The sequence below is a fragment of the Xenopus tropicalis genome, chromosome 5 (assembly GCF_000004195.4).
Source record: "Xenopus tropicalis strain Nigerian chromosome 5, UCB_Xtro_10.0, whole genome shotgun sequence".
NCBI classification, from domain to species: domain Eukaryota; kingdom Metazoa; phylum Chordata; class Amphibia; order Anura; family Pipidae; genus Xenopus; species Xenopus tropicalis.
The window spans coordinates 53,144,520-53,160,005 of NC_030681.2; the positions used below are offsets into that span (position 1 = coordinate 53,144,520).

At 38.4% G+C, this 15,486-nt stretch overlaps 1 protein-coding gene across 12 annotated transcripts in view; it reads left to right on the forward strand.

Annotated features, from left to right (window-relative positions):
- afdn (afadin, adherens junction formation factor) overlaps nt 1-10,904 on the forward strand; it is a 102,299-nt gene extending 91,395 nt beyond the window's left edge. For 4 of the 12 annotated variants that reach the window (XM_031902297.1, XM_031902298.1, XM_031902300.1 and 1 more), the window contains 4 exons: nt 2,358-2,492; nt 4,900-5,182; nt 8,674-8,758; nt 9,941-10,904. In XM_031902297.1, coding sequence (XP_031758157.1) covers nt 2,358-2,492; nt 4,900-5,182; nt 8,674-8,758; nt 9,941-10,094 — 657 coding nt within the window. In that variant the 3' untranslated portion in view covers nt 10,095-10,904. Of the gene's footprint in view, nt 1-2,357; nt 2,493-4,899; nt 5,405-8,673; nt 8,759-9,940 lie in introns of all 12 variants that reach the window. The other 8 variants (XM_031902293.1, XM_031902292.1, XM_031902294.1 and 5 more) reach the window with 3 other exon arrangements.
- Nucleotides 10,905-15,486: the final 4,582 nt, after the last annotated feature.

Consider the following 15,486-nt stretch of genomic DNA (forward strand, 5'->3'; position numbering starts at 1 on the left):
AGAGCCTCCTGAAGGCTATCAGTACACACAGTTGCTCCACAACTCTTTTTACATTTCAGTGTGGCTCACAGGTAAAATAAAAGGTTGGGGGATCCCTGGCCTAAGGCATATTTATGAGTGCAGCGCGTGATGCTTAGTTAGCTTTGTGGGAGCAAATTTGCCATGTTTTTCCCCATAATTTCAGCACCCTTGGGACCAAGAGATAAGTTGCATCCACCACATATGTGGATGATGCACCAATAGATGTACATTAGATTGCAGGTTTTTATAAATTGCAAGTTGTGGCTATGAATTGGAAATTACATCACTTTCTGTGAGTCAATGTGTGCAGTGTTATGCACCCAATTCACTTGTCGCAACCTGCTTTTGGCACTCTCTGCTAGTGGAACTTGGAAACCTGGTGGTAGTTATCTGTAAATCCAGGTTTCCTTAGTGTCAATGCCTGTGCTGTTTAGGTTTTGTTCTAAATTTAAGTCTTCATAAACAGAGTTTTAAATTTCTTTCAGTGATTTGAAGATGTTATGACATCTGTACATTCATGGTTGTGTAAACATATATCAGTTTGTAGATTAATGAACAGCTAAACCATACCAATGCTACACTAAACATACTCATTTTGTTTAAAGCCTACTAATAAAGAAAAGGCTAGGTAATATTATAATATTCTATTTTAAAAAATGCGCCGTTTCCAAGTCTCATTTCTTATAAAGAGCAATTGCACATTGGGCAATTTCAGGCTGCTTTTTTAAGTGGCCAAGAACATAGTGTCAAAGTACCTGCAACTGCTTGCTTTGATTTGCGGTTTGATTGCCTGCAAACCCCTGTCAGTAAACGTGGCCAATTTTATTATTTTTTAACAGGTATTTATAAAATTCCAGCATATTCTGCACCACTGTAAAATCGAAAAGGTGTATATATATATACTATAACTACAAATTATATATAAATATTGATTGATACAGCCACTTTTAAAGGCAAGGATCGCCTGATAAGTGATTGCAGGTGAATTACATGCAAGTGTGTGGGGCGCTTTCATCTTATTTGGGATACTTAAAAATATGCTTAAATCATATTTTACTTACGGTAATCTATTCTCAACTATGTTTGTTCAAGAATTGCCCTGGTTAAACCACTAATATAGCAACTTACAGGCAGAGGGGCAGGAAAATGTATTCACATCACTATGCAGCAGAGTTTCCAAATTGTGAAGTTTAACGCCTCTGTTTCCTGGTTATTATTGTGTTAGTGAGACCCAGAGCAGTCATGTTTCCACTTAAATTATGTATACAGGTATTGGACCTGGTGTTTTTTGGATAAGTGATCTGTTCGGAATTTGAATCTCCATACTTTAAATCTAATTAAAATATTTTAAACATAATAATAATAAATAAACCCAGTAGGATAGTTTAGCCTCCAGTAATAATTAATTCTGTCTTAATTGGGATCAAGTACAAAGTCATGTTAAATTATTTCAGAAAAAAGGAAATAATTTTTAAAGACTTTTAATTATTTGATTAAAATGGAGTCTATGGAATACTGCTTATCCATAATTCAGAGTTTTCTGGTAATGGGTTTCCAGATAACAGATCCCATACCCGTATTTCTCATTTTAGGTACTATATATTTTATTTGTTTTCCATAAACTGACTGTTGTAGATCTTTACAAGTTGCATATTACTTTTGTCAGTGCCTACTGTACAGTGCTTACAGTAGTAAGAATGACTGTCTTTCCAGTTTGCTTTGCTTAACCCACACAATTAAATGAGTACACAGTATTATATAGTTATAGTAACACAGCGTACTTCCTAAAATGGCTATGTTAGTAAAATAAAGTCTTCCCCTTTTTTATTCCTGGCTGTGGAAAAACTTTCACACATTGTTTTCTTAAAGTATATAGATGCAAAACTTCTAAAAGGAGGTGCAGACAATGCTTCTTTTTAACTACAAGTAACAATATGCTTTCACAAGGAGGGAAGAAATCAGTAGATGACAGTCTTGCACGTTATTTAGACAATGTGAAGGAATAATTTCACAGTGGTGATGGTATTTTCCTATGCTTTCTGGTAAAAGACTATATTAACTGGTCTTATCATATCTCTTTATCTCACACATAAAGAGTATCATAAGTTAAATGGAACATTTAGGGGGAAGGGGAGGCACAGAATGAATTGCTCTCAAAAGGCATTTGCAGCAACAAAATGTGCCTGCACTATGAAAGGATTACATGTGTATGAAAATATAAATATACGTAGTATGTGTGTTAAATGTTTGAAAATATTTTAAACGATATTAGTGTACTGTACACTTAACCTCAAAGCAAATATTTCCATCATTTTCTAAAGGCAGATATCTGTTAGTTACAGGATGAAGAACGGAGACGGCAACAACATTTGGAAGAGGCGCGCAAACGGGAGGCAGAAGATCGCCTTAGGCAGGAAGAAGAGCATCGTCATCAAGAGGAGGAGCGGGCAAGGAGAGAGGCTGAAGAAAAGGTTGGGGCTGAATATTTTTTTCTTTAATCATTTAGAATTTTAAAGTACAGAAGAATGTAAAGTACAGTTGTAGGACAGGGTATTTGATTAAACCAACAGGAAAGTTTTTTTTTGGCCTTCATGAATGAAGGTAATTATGATGATCATGCAGAGCTCAAACAGGTTGTAAAAGCCCTGCATTCATTTTTTTGCCTCCATGTAATGTTAAGCATTGTAGCAAAACTATTTGCATTGCATGTTTAATGCAGAAATGGGTTGTACGGAACACAATGTTTTTTACGTTATTTGGATCACCATACCATAAGTCTGCTAAAAAAATTAAAAACATGAAATATATCCTGGGTTGTTTTGCCACTAACATGCAGCTTAGATAGGATCAAGTACAAGATACAGTTCTATTACAGATGGAGAAAATAGTTTAAAAAAAAAAAGAAATTACAGTTATGGGATCTATCCTAGCAGCCAAAAACTGTTGTTCTGTGAGGCTACAGTTTTACTGTTGTTGTTACTTTTTAAACCACAATTGTTTCAGTGAAATTAAAAAACAACATTTATTGGCTCAAAATTAAACAAACAAATTCACAAAAAAATACTATACCAAACAATGGATAGGAGCATCCCAGTGCCTCACAGTACCCACTCTCCTAATGCATTTCGCACCATTGGGTGCTTCATCAGAGGGTGGAGCACCCAATAGTGCGAACGCGTTACCTCCTCTGATGAAGCACCCAATGGTGCGAAACGTGTTAGGAGAGTGGGTACTGTGAGGCACTGGGATGCACCTATCCATTGTTTGGTATAGTATGTTTTTTTTGTGAATTTGTTTGTTTAATTTTGAGCCAATAAATGTTGTTTTTATTTCACTGAAACAATTGTGGTTTAATTATACTGATTCAGGACCTTTCAGTGAGATAAGACTAGAATCTCTTTCTTAACCTATTTTTCTATTATTATTTGCCTGTTGTTACTTTTTATCATTTATTTTTCTATTCAGGTTTGTCTCCTATTCAAATAGCAGTTTCTTATTTGAACTCCAAACTGAAGAGATGCTAAAATACAAATTTTATTTAAATTATTAAGCTGAGACAGTTTTTTACGCTTAATTTGGGCCCTAACAGTTCAGCTGGCAGAGAACCACTTTGCAGCAAACCTCCCAAAGTAGTTTTGAAGCTCTTTTGGATGATTAAAGAGAAACTATACCACTGAACGTTATAGGTCTCTTTAAAAATACGTATAACACTATACATATAAAACCTTTTCATGTTAAGATATTCTTTTCTAGTATATGTGCCATTTTATAATCTTATATGGAAAACTGCAATTTTAAGTAAATTAAAAAAATCCACCATCTGGCTCGTACTAACTCCCAATCCGAGGACACGCATACATGAATGGAAAGACGTGTATCTTAAACGTCCACGCTTTTGTCGTGTTAGATGTAAAAGGGCATTATTTTATTATGTCTGGGTAAAAATGCAAGGGTATATATTCTAGAGTGAGTATGATCTTTCTGCCACTTTTTTTAATTTTCTCCCCTGATGAAGACCCTTTATGGGTTGATTTTTGGATATGATATGATTTTTCAGTGTACAGATACTTCTTATAAAGTATCTGTTGCAGTTTTTGTAAGAAGCAGGCCCTATTCAATCCAGCACATACTACAAGGGCTTTTGTGTTTACTTTATATCAACTTTTTAAAAGGCAAACATCCCTTTTAATCTCCTGTCCGTTTGTCTAAAGAGAAATCCTGTCCCTAATGGAATGTCTTTGTAAACATACTGCTAATATTTGATTTAACTAATAAAAGCATGGTTAGAAGAGACACAGTTTTGATGATATTTAATAGCTAAAGTTAGAACTCCTCTGACATACCTCTCAGAGCAAAAACCTTCACTGCGTAATTAATACAAAATAATTCTTCCCCTCTCAAGTAATTGTGAGAGACTGCAGAAACCATTTAATAAGAAGTGGTAAAAGGGATATTATAATAAAATGTAGTTTTTTTTTCCTCCTTTCCTGAACTTTTTGTATGAAGACAGTAACTAGGCTGCTAAGTTGTGATAAGAGAGCAGAGTAATGTCAGAGCTTTAAATAAAGCTGGGCATACATGGAAAGATGGACTTGTTTGGCAGGGTCTGTTGGGGCCGGGTTGTCAGGTTTTCTGTGCCATGTATGGCCATCTGGGAAAAAGTAGAAATTTCCTGTGTACCAAGAAAGATGCAAGGAGAAAAGTGACAGTTTAATAATCATTTGTTTTTCCAATACTAATATAATTTACTGAACAATAAACAGCTTCCAGGCAAAAACTAACAAATGCTCTTATGAATACTCAAGCCATACTTTTGCAATTGTATATTCCCTGTGACTTTTAACTTTCTAAAGGATAACTTTTCATTTTGGTTGGCAGAGGAGACAGGAAGAAGAGTACTACAACCGCTTGGAAGCTGAGAGGCGCAGAATTCATGAAGAAGCAGAGCGGCGATTGTTAGACCCTGAAGAGCCTGGTCTGTACAGACCTCCACTCCCACGGGAATATGAGCTTTCCTCCCCAACCCTCCCACCTAATCCTCCGCCTCCCCCTCCTCAGCGTAACACCTCTTACCTCAAAACACAAGCCCTCTCCCCTGACACAGTTTACACTGCCAAGTTTGTTACATACACTGATGATGAGGAAGACACAAACCTATCAGGTCAGGATAAGTACTCCAGCATGAGAAAATCTTATGGTGACCTCCCTCCAGCTGCTCATAAACCACAGCTGCCTGCTGCACGGCTGCCTCGTCCTGTATCCGATGGCATCTTTCTTTCCGGCTCATTTCAGCCCCCTTCAGCCAATGCCAACAGTACTGCTTCCAAAACGGGTCCACCTATAGCAAATAAACCAAGTTTCCTCCATTACAGCAGCTCCAAAGGTACAGTTCCATTCTGTGTGTAGATGGGCGCCAGTCCACAAATAAACAGTCTATAGAATATAATCTTTTTTTCCCCACTTTTTGCGGTTATATTCCTTCCATAAATCTTGTAATCCCAATGAAAATCTACAATAATCAGCAATTCGGGTGAAATCTTCCTTTTCTATATTTCTTTTTTCTTTTTTAATTCCAGTAAGACACTTAGATGTATTTCTTAATGAAACAAATTAAAGTACTGTTGGTTTTGGCTTTCATGCTTCGCTTATTCACATATTCATTTAGGCTGTACAATTTTTGCATGTGTTTTAATTATTCATATGTGACTGAAAATAACCATTCATACCAGAATAATAATGACCAATAAGATCAAGTCATGGTAATGGTTACCAATGTCTTTTTTTCTTGTTAAGTACCTACCTGCCCTCTCTCATTTAGATTAATGGGAAAGGGTTACTACTTATTGACAAAATGATTTAGCCTCTGAAGATACACATTTATGCATTTTTGGCCTAAAAACCTTCTTGTCACTGAAGGCTGATTTTTCATTTATCTAACTGACAGACAGGCCAGGAGTGTATGAAATGTTTCTCTTACAAATGAAGGGACATTAGCAGCGAAACTTTGTGTGCCATAGGCCTTAGGTTTTGACCTGGCTACTATTACATGACTGAAGAAACATGTATAACAATTTTGGCAGCTAGTTTACTTTAGGTGAACTGGCAGTTAAAAGCAAGCCCTCTTAGAGATTTATATTCATTTGAATACCCAAGTACTTGAAGGGCTAAATTTAAACTAATTTTAGTAAGCCATAGTGACTGTCAGTCTAGCTGCTGGGATAAAACTAGAATAAATTAAAAATAAAGCCTTACAGTCAGTGTGTGCTTTGGTTGCCAGGGTCAGTGTCTTCTGATTTGCCAATGATTTTCTTTGCATGAGGCCCCTGAATTAGCGCTCCAAATGAACACTATAGAACAGTGCTGTCCAACTGGCAGACTGCGACCACCCTTTAACTGGCCCCCTGCATTGCTCACACCTCAGATTCAGGCTGTAAACCCCTGTATTGTTTAAAAATATAATCCACTGTACTGTTCACACCTTTTAATCCCTGCATTGTTCACACCTCAGGCTCAGACTGTAATCACCCACATTGTTCACCTGTTCATATCTCTGTAGGAGCAGTAGGAACCCACAAATAAACCCTGCACACTACAAAAAGAACATATACTGAGGTGGTACTGCAATTAAAAAGGTTTTTAATATATAGTTATTGTGCAGACTGTAGGAGCAGTGCCAGGATTGTGTCACTGTATTCTGTCTGTGTGTGCCATACACACAGGCAGCATAGGGCAGGCAGAGTATGGAACACACAGGCAGCATAGGGCAGGCAGAGTATGGCACACACAGGCAGGGTAGGGCAGGCAGAGTATGGCACACACAGGCAGGGTAGGGCAGGCAGAGTATGGCACACACAGGCAGGGTAGGGCAGGCAGAGTATGGCACACACAGGCAGGGTAGGGCAGGCAGAGTATGGCACACACAGGCTGCATAGGGCAGGCAGAGTATGGCACACAGGCAGCATAGGGCAGGCAGAGTATGGCACACAGGCAGGGTAGGGAAGGCAGAGTATGGAAGGTTTTTGCTGTACTACCACCATTATTATGGGTATGGTCATGTGATAACACGGGTGTGGTTTCAAGTGGGTGTGGTATAAAAAGGGGAGTGGTCAAAACTGGCTTCCATTATGCACCCCCCTCCGCAGTCAGGGTGGAAGCTACGGTGCACACAGTTCCTGGTGGGAGGAGCGGGCAGGGGCTGCAGGGCCCACTGGGTTTTTTTCCCATTATCCTGCTGGCCCAGTCCAACCCCGCATATTTTGATATTTTTGTCTGGAGAGCCACGTGACAACTGGATGCACATCTGCTAGTGGCCATAAAATATATGGTTACAAACATAAGTAATTGTATGGTTTATTTCAACATTTTTAATTAAAGGTCTTTTGTCTACAGCATTGGTTTCTTAACTGTGGGGCTGACTCTCTTCCACCCAAAATACACTTGAAAGCCCAGCTTGATGGTAAATTAGGGTGAGATTTAGGGGAGAAACTATTTGTGACTGACAGTAATATTGTCATATATGTCATATCTGTAATCTGTGTATGAGCTAAAGGGTTGGACCTCCAGTGGGGGCTTGAACTGAAAAGGTCTAGGAACAACAGGTTTACAAAAGGGATTTTTTCCCTTAAGCTGCCATGTTCCATTTGTCCATTCACTATATTCATTATACTTTTGATTTTGTTAGAGGCTTATAGTGTGAGAATCCTCATGAAAGGACTGCAGTAGCTACCAAAGGTAATACATGGCCTAGATAGATAGATGGACCATTCTATGTCCTAACAAGCAAATTTTTTTTTTTTTTTTTGTTAACTACTGCATTCATTTCATGAGGATTTTCCTCTGCCTTTTAATTTAGCCCTTCTGGCTGCTTTATACTTTAATTATTTCACCAGGTGCAAACCTTTGTGGTTTTGCTACAAATTGTGGCTATAGCAACCAAAAAACAGTGAGCTTTGTCATTTCATAAATATTGATAAATATGTCCCCTTTGTTATTCAGTAAATTGAAACGTGTATCGTTGCTAGAATGGTACAGGTATAGGACCCATTATCCAGAATGCTCGGGACCAAGGGTATTCCGCATAAGGGGTCTTTCCGTAATTTGGATTTCCATACCTTAAGTCTACTAAAAAATCAATAAAACATTAATTAAACCCACTAGGATTGTTATTTGTTATATCTTATTTGGGATCAATTACAAGGTACTGTTTTATTACTACAGAGAAAAAGGAAATCAGTTTTAAAATTCTAAATTATTTGATTAAAATGAGTCTATGGGAGACGGGCTTTCCGTAATTCTGAGCTTTCTATATAATGGGTTTCCGGATAAGGGATCCCATATCTGTATACATATAACACCATAGACATGTTGCCTGGGTATCAACATTGTCACTGCTCATGCTCTAGGAAGATTTAGCCACTTTAACCTCATTTTTTATTTAGATATGTATAATGAAAATATTCAGAGATGGATGAATAATTTGCTTCTGCTTTTTTTTTTTTTTTATCCTCTGCTTCTGTCATGGTATTACTGACTCAGCTTGCAATTTTATGCTTACTAAAATACTTACTCCGTTTTAAAAGGTGAAATGTTTAAGTATTTCCAGTAAGGTAATAGTTCAATTACTATTTCAACCAATCGTGTTTGTGTTGTCAGGACCAAATTCTTATTCTGGATCATCTGGTGCAGCAGTTCCTGGTAATGAAGTTTATAAAGATCCGAGGGATGTGCGACTAAAAAGGTAAGGCATCCACTATAAATGTTTTTTTTATTTTTTGGGGAGGTGGTGACACCGGTGGTCTGTTTAAACCCCACATACATGCATACTTTCAAGGAAAAAAAAATAAAAAAATATATATATATATATATATATAGTTCTGTTAACATTTATTTAAGTAGGATTCAAGAACTGCCTGCAACACAAAAACGGTGGCTGTGAGCCCAAGCAAACCTTCCATGGCCAGTTCATCTTAAATATTCTAGTGTATGCTATTAAAGGAACATATGCAGTTAGTCTATATTTTATTTCTTTTGCGGCCTGTCTGGTTGCTGGGGTTGGACAGGGAGCTTTTTATTCATTAACATTACAGTTGGTGAGGCGGCCAATAGCTTTTATGGCCGAGGCAGTCAAAATTCCACATGTGTCTTAGAGTTTGGAATCCTTCAGCTTATTACCAAGTTAAATCATATGCTTTTAAAAAGTGCTGAGATGTATCCAAATCCTGCATTTGGTGTACTCATATTAAAGTAACATACTCATATGTAGATCAGGTTGTAGTAGCTGACAAGGCAATACTTGGCTAAGCACTTTGCATGCCCCACAATGTCTACCACCCCCATTGCTCCACAGACACACCCTTTCCACTGTTGCTTGGTCACACTTGCTTTACTGTGTCTTTCTGTTCTCTCCCTCCACAGCCAATCAGTCCTTCTGGGTATGCACCTCCTTCCCCCCTACCACAAGTTCCACCCCAGCTTCTATTGGCAACTAACTCATGATCTGAAGTGATACAAATATGTATAGTAATTTGCAGTAAGACTTGCTCATGTCGTATGTTCCTTACCAGAATCTTTGCATCTGAAAACGCCATAGGCAGCTAGAATTGCATGTCCTGTGGGTCCATGCGTTTGCCATCGGAATGGATGAGAGGGGATACTAAGTGTTTTGTCTCCTACCTCTGAGTTAGAAATTGATCAGACTACAGTAAATATAAACAAATCTATTTGCTGTTATGAAAAACAGATTTTTGAATAGGGGTTTGCTTCATTGCAGTTAAGGACATCCTTATATAACCCTGTATAGCCAAACCTTTCCCCACCCCCTTTGGTTCCCCTGCATAATCTACATTTCTCATAGACATCTTTAGAGCTTGTCTCAATTAATCTACTGCTATGTTACATTTTCATTTTTATTGTCTTGCAGCCAAGATGGAGAAGCTTATAGCACTGGTGGAGCCCCAGAGAGCCTAACCTTTAAGGAGCGCCAGCGGCTCTTCTCTCAGGGCCAGGATGTGTCTAACAAAGTGAAAGCTTCCAGAAAATTAATGGAACTGGAAAATGAGTTAAACACAAAATAATCTTGGACATACACTGATAAGGCACCATTTCTAATAAAGGGACTTTGGTGGAAAACATTAAATAAATATATATATATATATATATATATATATATATATATATATATATATATATATATATATATATATATATATATATATATATATATATATATAAAATATAAACACACACATTTTTTTTTCTATGTAAAGAGTGATTTTAAGATTGAGGTAATCTAAAAATATAGAAACACCATTATAGCTAAAGCAATTATTGTTACACTAAGCATAGTTTGTTTTTTGGGTTTTTTTTGTTTGTTTTTTTTATACAAATGAAACACTAATGTACATTTTTTAATTATATAAATCTCTTGAAACAGATTCAAGTATGGGGAACACAAATAATTACTGATATTCGTGTCTTTTTTTTTTTTTTTTTAACTTGTGTTCAAGCAATCGGCTCAGATCTGAGCAGGAGTCATGTTCCCCTGTGTTTTTGCGTCTACTGAAATTTAAACTGGCTAGGCTGCATTATCCTTCTTATAAAATGCATCTTATTTGATTGCACATTATAATGTGCACTGCCTTTTTACTGTGTGTGTGCATGTGTGTGTGCTTGGGTGCGTGTGTGCGTTCCATGTCTGTAAAATAACATTTTTGAGTACCTCTTTACCAAACTTGATACATTACTGAAGAAGAGTGGGAGAAGCTTTATGGTTTCTGTTGCACAATGCTATAATATATAAATTGGTTCTCCACATACATATTAAGTATTATGGTTTTGTAATAGAAAAATAGAAATTTTATAAATAAAGTATCTTTTCTGCAAATTTAAACTCTTTCTTGAAAGCAATCTTGACTTTTTCTATATTTGCGAGAGGACCGAATAAACAACCACATGTAATACAAAATATGGGGTTTTGCCAAGGCAGTAGTTTAGCCAGATCTCATGTTGCTTGCAGTTCAAAGTACACGAGCAACAGACAGCTAAATTGACAGCTGGCAAGAACAGGTGTTACTTCATGGGTTCCCTATAAGGTGTTCTGCTCACACACTGACTTACCTAGTGAATTAAATGCTAATGCCGTTAATTGATGTTGTGCTCCTTAACATGTCCGATGTGATGCCACTTGCAAACAAATTGACAAAACTTTCACCACAAATTTTGCAGCGTTGACAGAAGCAGTTGCTAATTTGCACTTGCATAAATCACTGCTAATCTTGCACAATCTTGTGTGAATAATATGTCATTTACTATACAGAATGTGCATGTGTCTACTTTTGGGTGGTGAAGTAGCAATCCTTCCTGCAACTTCTAGAATCTGCTCAACGGCCACTGAAGCTCTTCAGAGCAAATCATAGGAGTCTTGTACCTTGTCACAACATGAAACTAATGAAGGCTTCCTCTTTCATTGAACCAAATCTAATAATATAACTATTGATTGGCTCTGGAGAAAATTAAAAAAATGCTAGGTGCAAGTATTCAAAAAGGAATCCCATTCTCAGTCTGAAAATATCCCCCATTGTTTTCACTTACCTGATACCCTGGGTTGATAATGCCATGTTAGTCTGATCTAACTTTTATAAATAACATTAAACAGTTTTATTTCCAAACTGCAGCAACTATCAGGTCCATTTAGCATAGGGGAATTTGTCTTACTAAAGGCGCACTTTAAAGTTCATAGCATTCAGCCAGAAGGCTGTGAGGTTTTCTTCTGCGTCCCTTCCATGCCAGTATCGATGGGTAGTATGCTCCTCCCAAACAGGATGTAGGACCTATACCAAAGCCAATCAAAATTTATCCTTACCTATAAACCACCTGACTTCCTCTTGACCACTGTTATTTTTTTTTGTCCTACTGAGCAAGAGGGAAGGATCTTCCTCTTCGCCTTTTGTGAATCTAGAATGTGAAACACAGTTTTGATTTTTCTTTTCATCTTTTTCTTTATTATTTTATTTTTTTTTACTTGTGTGTGGACACAGGGATGATTCCTAAGTAATGGAGAAGAATTTACTTGATGCCCCAATATGCACAATGTTCAAATTGTCACCTATTGGGAAGAAATGCAGGTGTCGGCATACCCATTGTCCTAGAACTATGCTAAAATAGCCCCCTGCTGTATGCCCATCTATGCACAATATTCAAACTGGTGCTTATTGGGAAGATATACAGGCATTCCTGCCTGTGACTAATTTAGCAACCTTCTCCTATGGTTTTATGAACCTTAGAAGACTGATATCAGACAAATGGCCATGGGTATGGATATGGGCTAGTGATAACAAAGCCTGAATCCAGTGAGTAGGAGTCTTCAGTATCCGCTGTATGTTTAAAATGCTCAGTGCACTGGGAAGTCTACATATTAATCAGCTAATCACATCCATCAGCTTAGAGCTGTCAGGGTTTTTGCAGGAGTTCTTACTGACTACTCACTGCTATCTGGTAAGGTGCATGTGCTTCTCTAGAGCTCTTTGCTATTGCTGTTTGATATCTAAAGGTTTCTATTGTGAGCCTGAATCCTCTGTGCAGACACAGCAAGTATGGGTGCTCATTATTAAACCAGGTACTTCCAGGTTTGGCTGGGGGTTGCACTGCTGTAGCAGTATTGTACCTTATTCCTTTCTTATTTTGATTCTGCTCGTAAAAGGTAGTTTGTCCTATTTCTGTTGTTTATTTCTATAAGAGAATGTTGTTTCTTTGAAGCTTCCATTCCTATCTGGTATGATCACAGTTGTAGTTCAACTACTCCTAATTGTGTTGGCTGCTGGGCACTTATCCTCATCTCGTATATTTACAGGCATTTACTTCTGCTTGCATGTTAGGAGCCAACATTGGCTATCATTTGTTCTTCAATTTGGCTAGCTTTTGCTATGGCCCTTGCCTTGCGTGTCTGTTGGTCTTTGTTATAGCCCTTGGTGCATGTGGCTGCCAGTTTTTGCTGTGGCCCTTGGCACCTGTGGTTGCTGGTCTTTGCTGTGACTTTTGGCGCATTTGGCTGATGGTTTTTGCTGTGGTCCTTAGGGTATGTGGCTGCTGACCTTGCTTTGGCAGACATGGCGGCTAGCATTTGCTGTTTCTTGTGGCAGGTATAAATACTGGTACTTGCTGGAGCTTATGACAGGCATGGACGCTGGCCTTTGCGATATTGCATCAGTGGTTGGCATGTATAGAAGATGTCTTTAGAGTCAAGAATTGCAAGAACAGTGCTAGCTTATGTGTTATTGCTTGTATGCTAACTGTCTTGTTTTGCATGCATGGATGACAGCTGGAATGTCCACCAGTAGATGCTTATGTGGTGTCTGGTTTGTCCACTAGTTGTTGGCATGTGTGGTATCTGGCTGTGCACTGGTGATTTTTATTCAGGGTGGCTAAGTTGTGCAACACCTAGCATGTGCATTGGCTGTGCACCAGTGGTTACATGCATGATTGCTGGTTGACACAACCATTTGTAGACTGGTTAGCTGATCTATTATCAGAATGTTGTATGTACAGTACCTGAACCTGGCACCAGAGATTTGCTGGTTTGGTACCTCTTGAAGTCAGTAGTTTTGTGTAGTAGCAAGTTGGTTTTCCAGCTCGGCATGTGCTGTAGCAGGTTGGGGTCCCTAGGTTGCTTGTGCTGTAGTGGGGCTTGAGTGCTGGTGTCCTTTCACTATGGGACATTTTCTCTTGTGCATCTTGTTGCATCAGATCCGTGCTTCAATGATTTTTTTTAAAGATCTCTGGTTGCCAATGTGAGCTGCTACCAGTGTGCTTTGGGGCTAGATGCTTGTGGGTGCCAAGTCTTATTTCTAGGGCCTAGACTAGTGCTGAGGATTGGGTACATAGCTCCAGCACTATTAGTAAATACAGTGGTGTGAAAAACTATTTGCCCCCTTCCTGATTTCTTCTTCTTTTGCATGTTTGTCACACTTAAATGTTTCTGCTCATCAAAAACCGTTAACTATTAGTCAAAGATAACATAATTGAACACAAAATGCAGTTTTTAAATGAAGGTTTACGTTATTAAGGGAGAAAAAAAACTCCAAATCTACATGGCCCTGTGTGAAAAAGTGATTGCCCCCCTTGTTAAAAAATAACTTAATTGTGGTTTATCAATTTCAATTTTCAATATCAATTTCTGTAGTCACCCCCAGGCCTGATTACTGCCACACCTGTTTCAATCAAGAAAGCACTTAAATAGGAGCTACCTGACACAGAGAAGTAGACCAAAAGCACCTCAAAAGCTAGACATCATGCCAAGATCCAAAGAAATTCAGGAACAAATGAGAACAAAAGTAATTGAGATCTATCAGTCTGGTAAAGGTTATAAAGCCATTTCTAAAGCTTTGGGACTCCAGCGAACCACAGTGAGAGCCATTATCCACAAATGGCAAGAACATGGAACAGTGGTGAACCTTCCCAGGAGTGGCCGGCCGACCAAAATTACCCCAGAAGCGCAGAGACAACTCATCCGAGAGTCCACAAAAGACCCCAGGACAACATCTAAAGAACTGCAGGCCTCACTTGCCTCAATTAAGGTCAGTGTTCACGACTCCACCATAAGAAAGAGACTGGGCAAAAACGGCCTGCATGGCAGATTTCCAAGGCGCAAACCACTTTTAAGCAAAAAGAACATTATGGCTCGTCTCAATTTTGCTAAAAAACATCTCAATGATTGCCAAGACTTTTGGGAAAATATCTTGTGGACCGACGAGACATAAGTTGAACTTTTTGGAAGGTGCGTGTCCCGTTACATCTGGCGTAAAAGTAACACAGCATTTCAGAAAAAGAACATCATACCAACAGTAAAATATGGTGGTGGTAGTGTGATGGTCTGGGGTTGTTTTGCTGCTTCAGGACCTGGAAGACTTGCTGTGATAGATGGAACCATGAATTCTACTGTCTACCAAAAAATCCTGAAGGAGAATGTCCGGCCATCTGTTTGTCAACTCAAGCTGAAGCGATCTTGGGTGCTGCAGCAGGACAATGACCCAAAACACACCAGCAAATCTACCTCTGAATGGCTGAAGAAAAACAAAATGAAGACTTTGGAGTGGCCTAGTCAAAGTCCTGACCTGAATCCTATTGAGATGTTGTGGCATGACCTTAAAAAGGCGGTTCATGCTAGAAAACCCTCAAATAAAGCTGAATTACAACAATTCTGCAAAGATGAGTGGGCCAAAATTCCTCCAGAGCGCTGTAAAAGACTCGTTGCAAGTTATCGCAAACGCTTGATTGCAGTTATTGCTGCTAAGGGTGGCCCAACCAGTTATTAGGTTCAGGGGGCAATTACTTTTTCACACAGGGCCATGTAGGTTTGGATTTTTTTCTCCCTAAATAATAAAAACCCTCATTTAAAAACTGCATTTTGTGTTTACTTGTGTTATCTTTGACTAATAGTTAAATGTGTTTGATGATCAGAAACATTTTGTG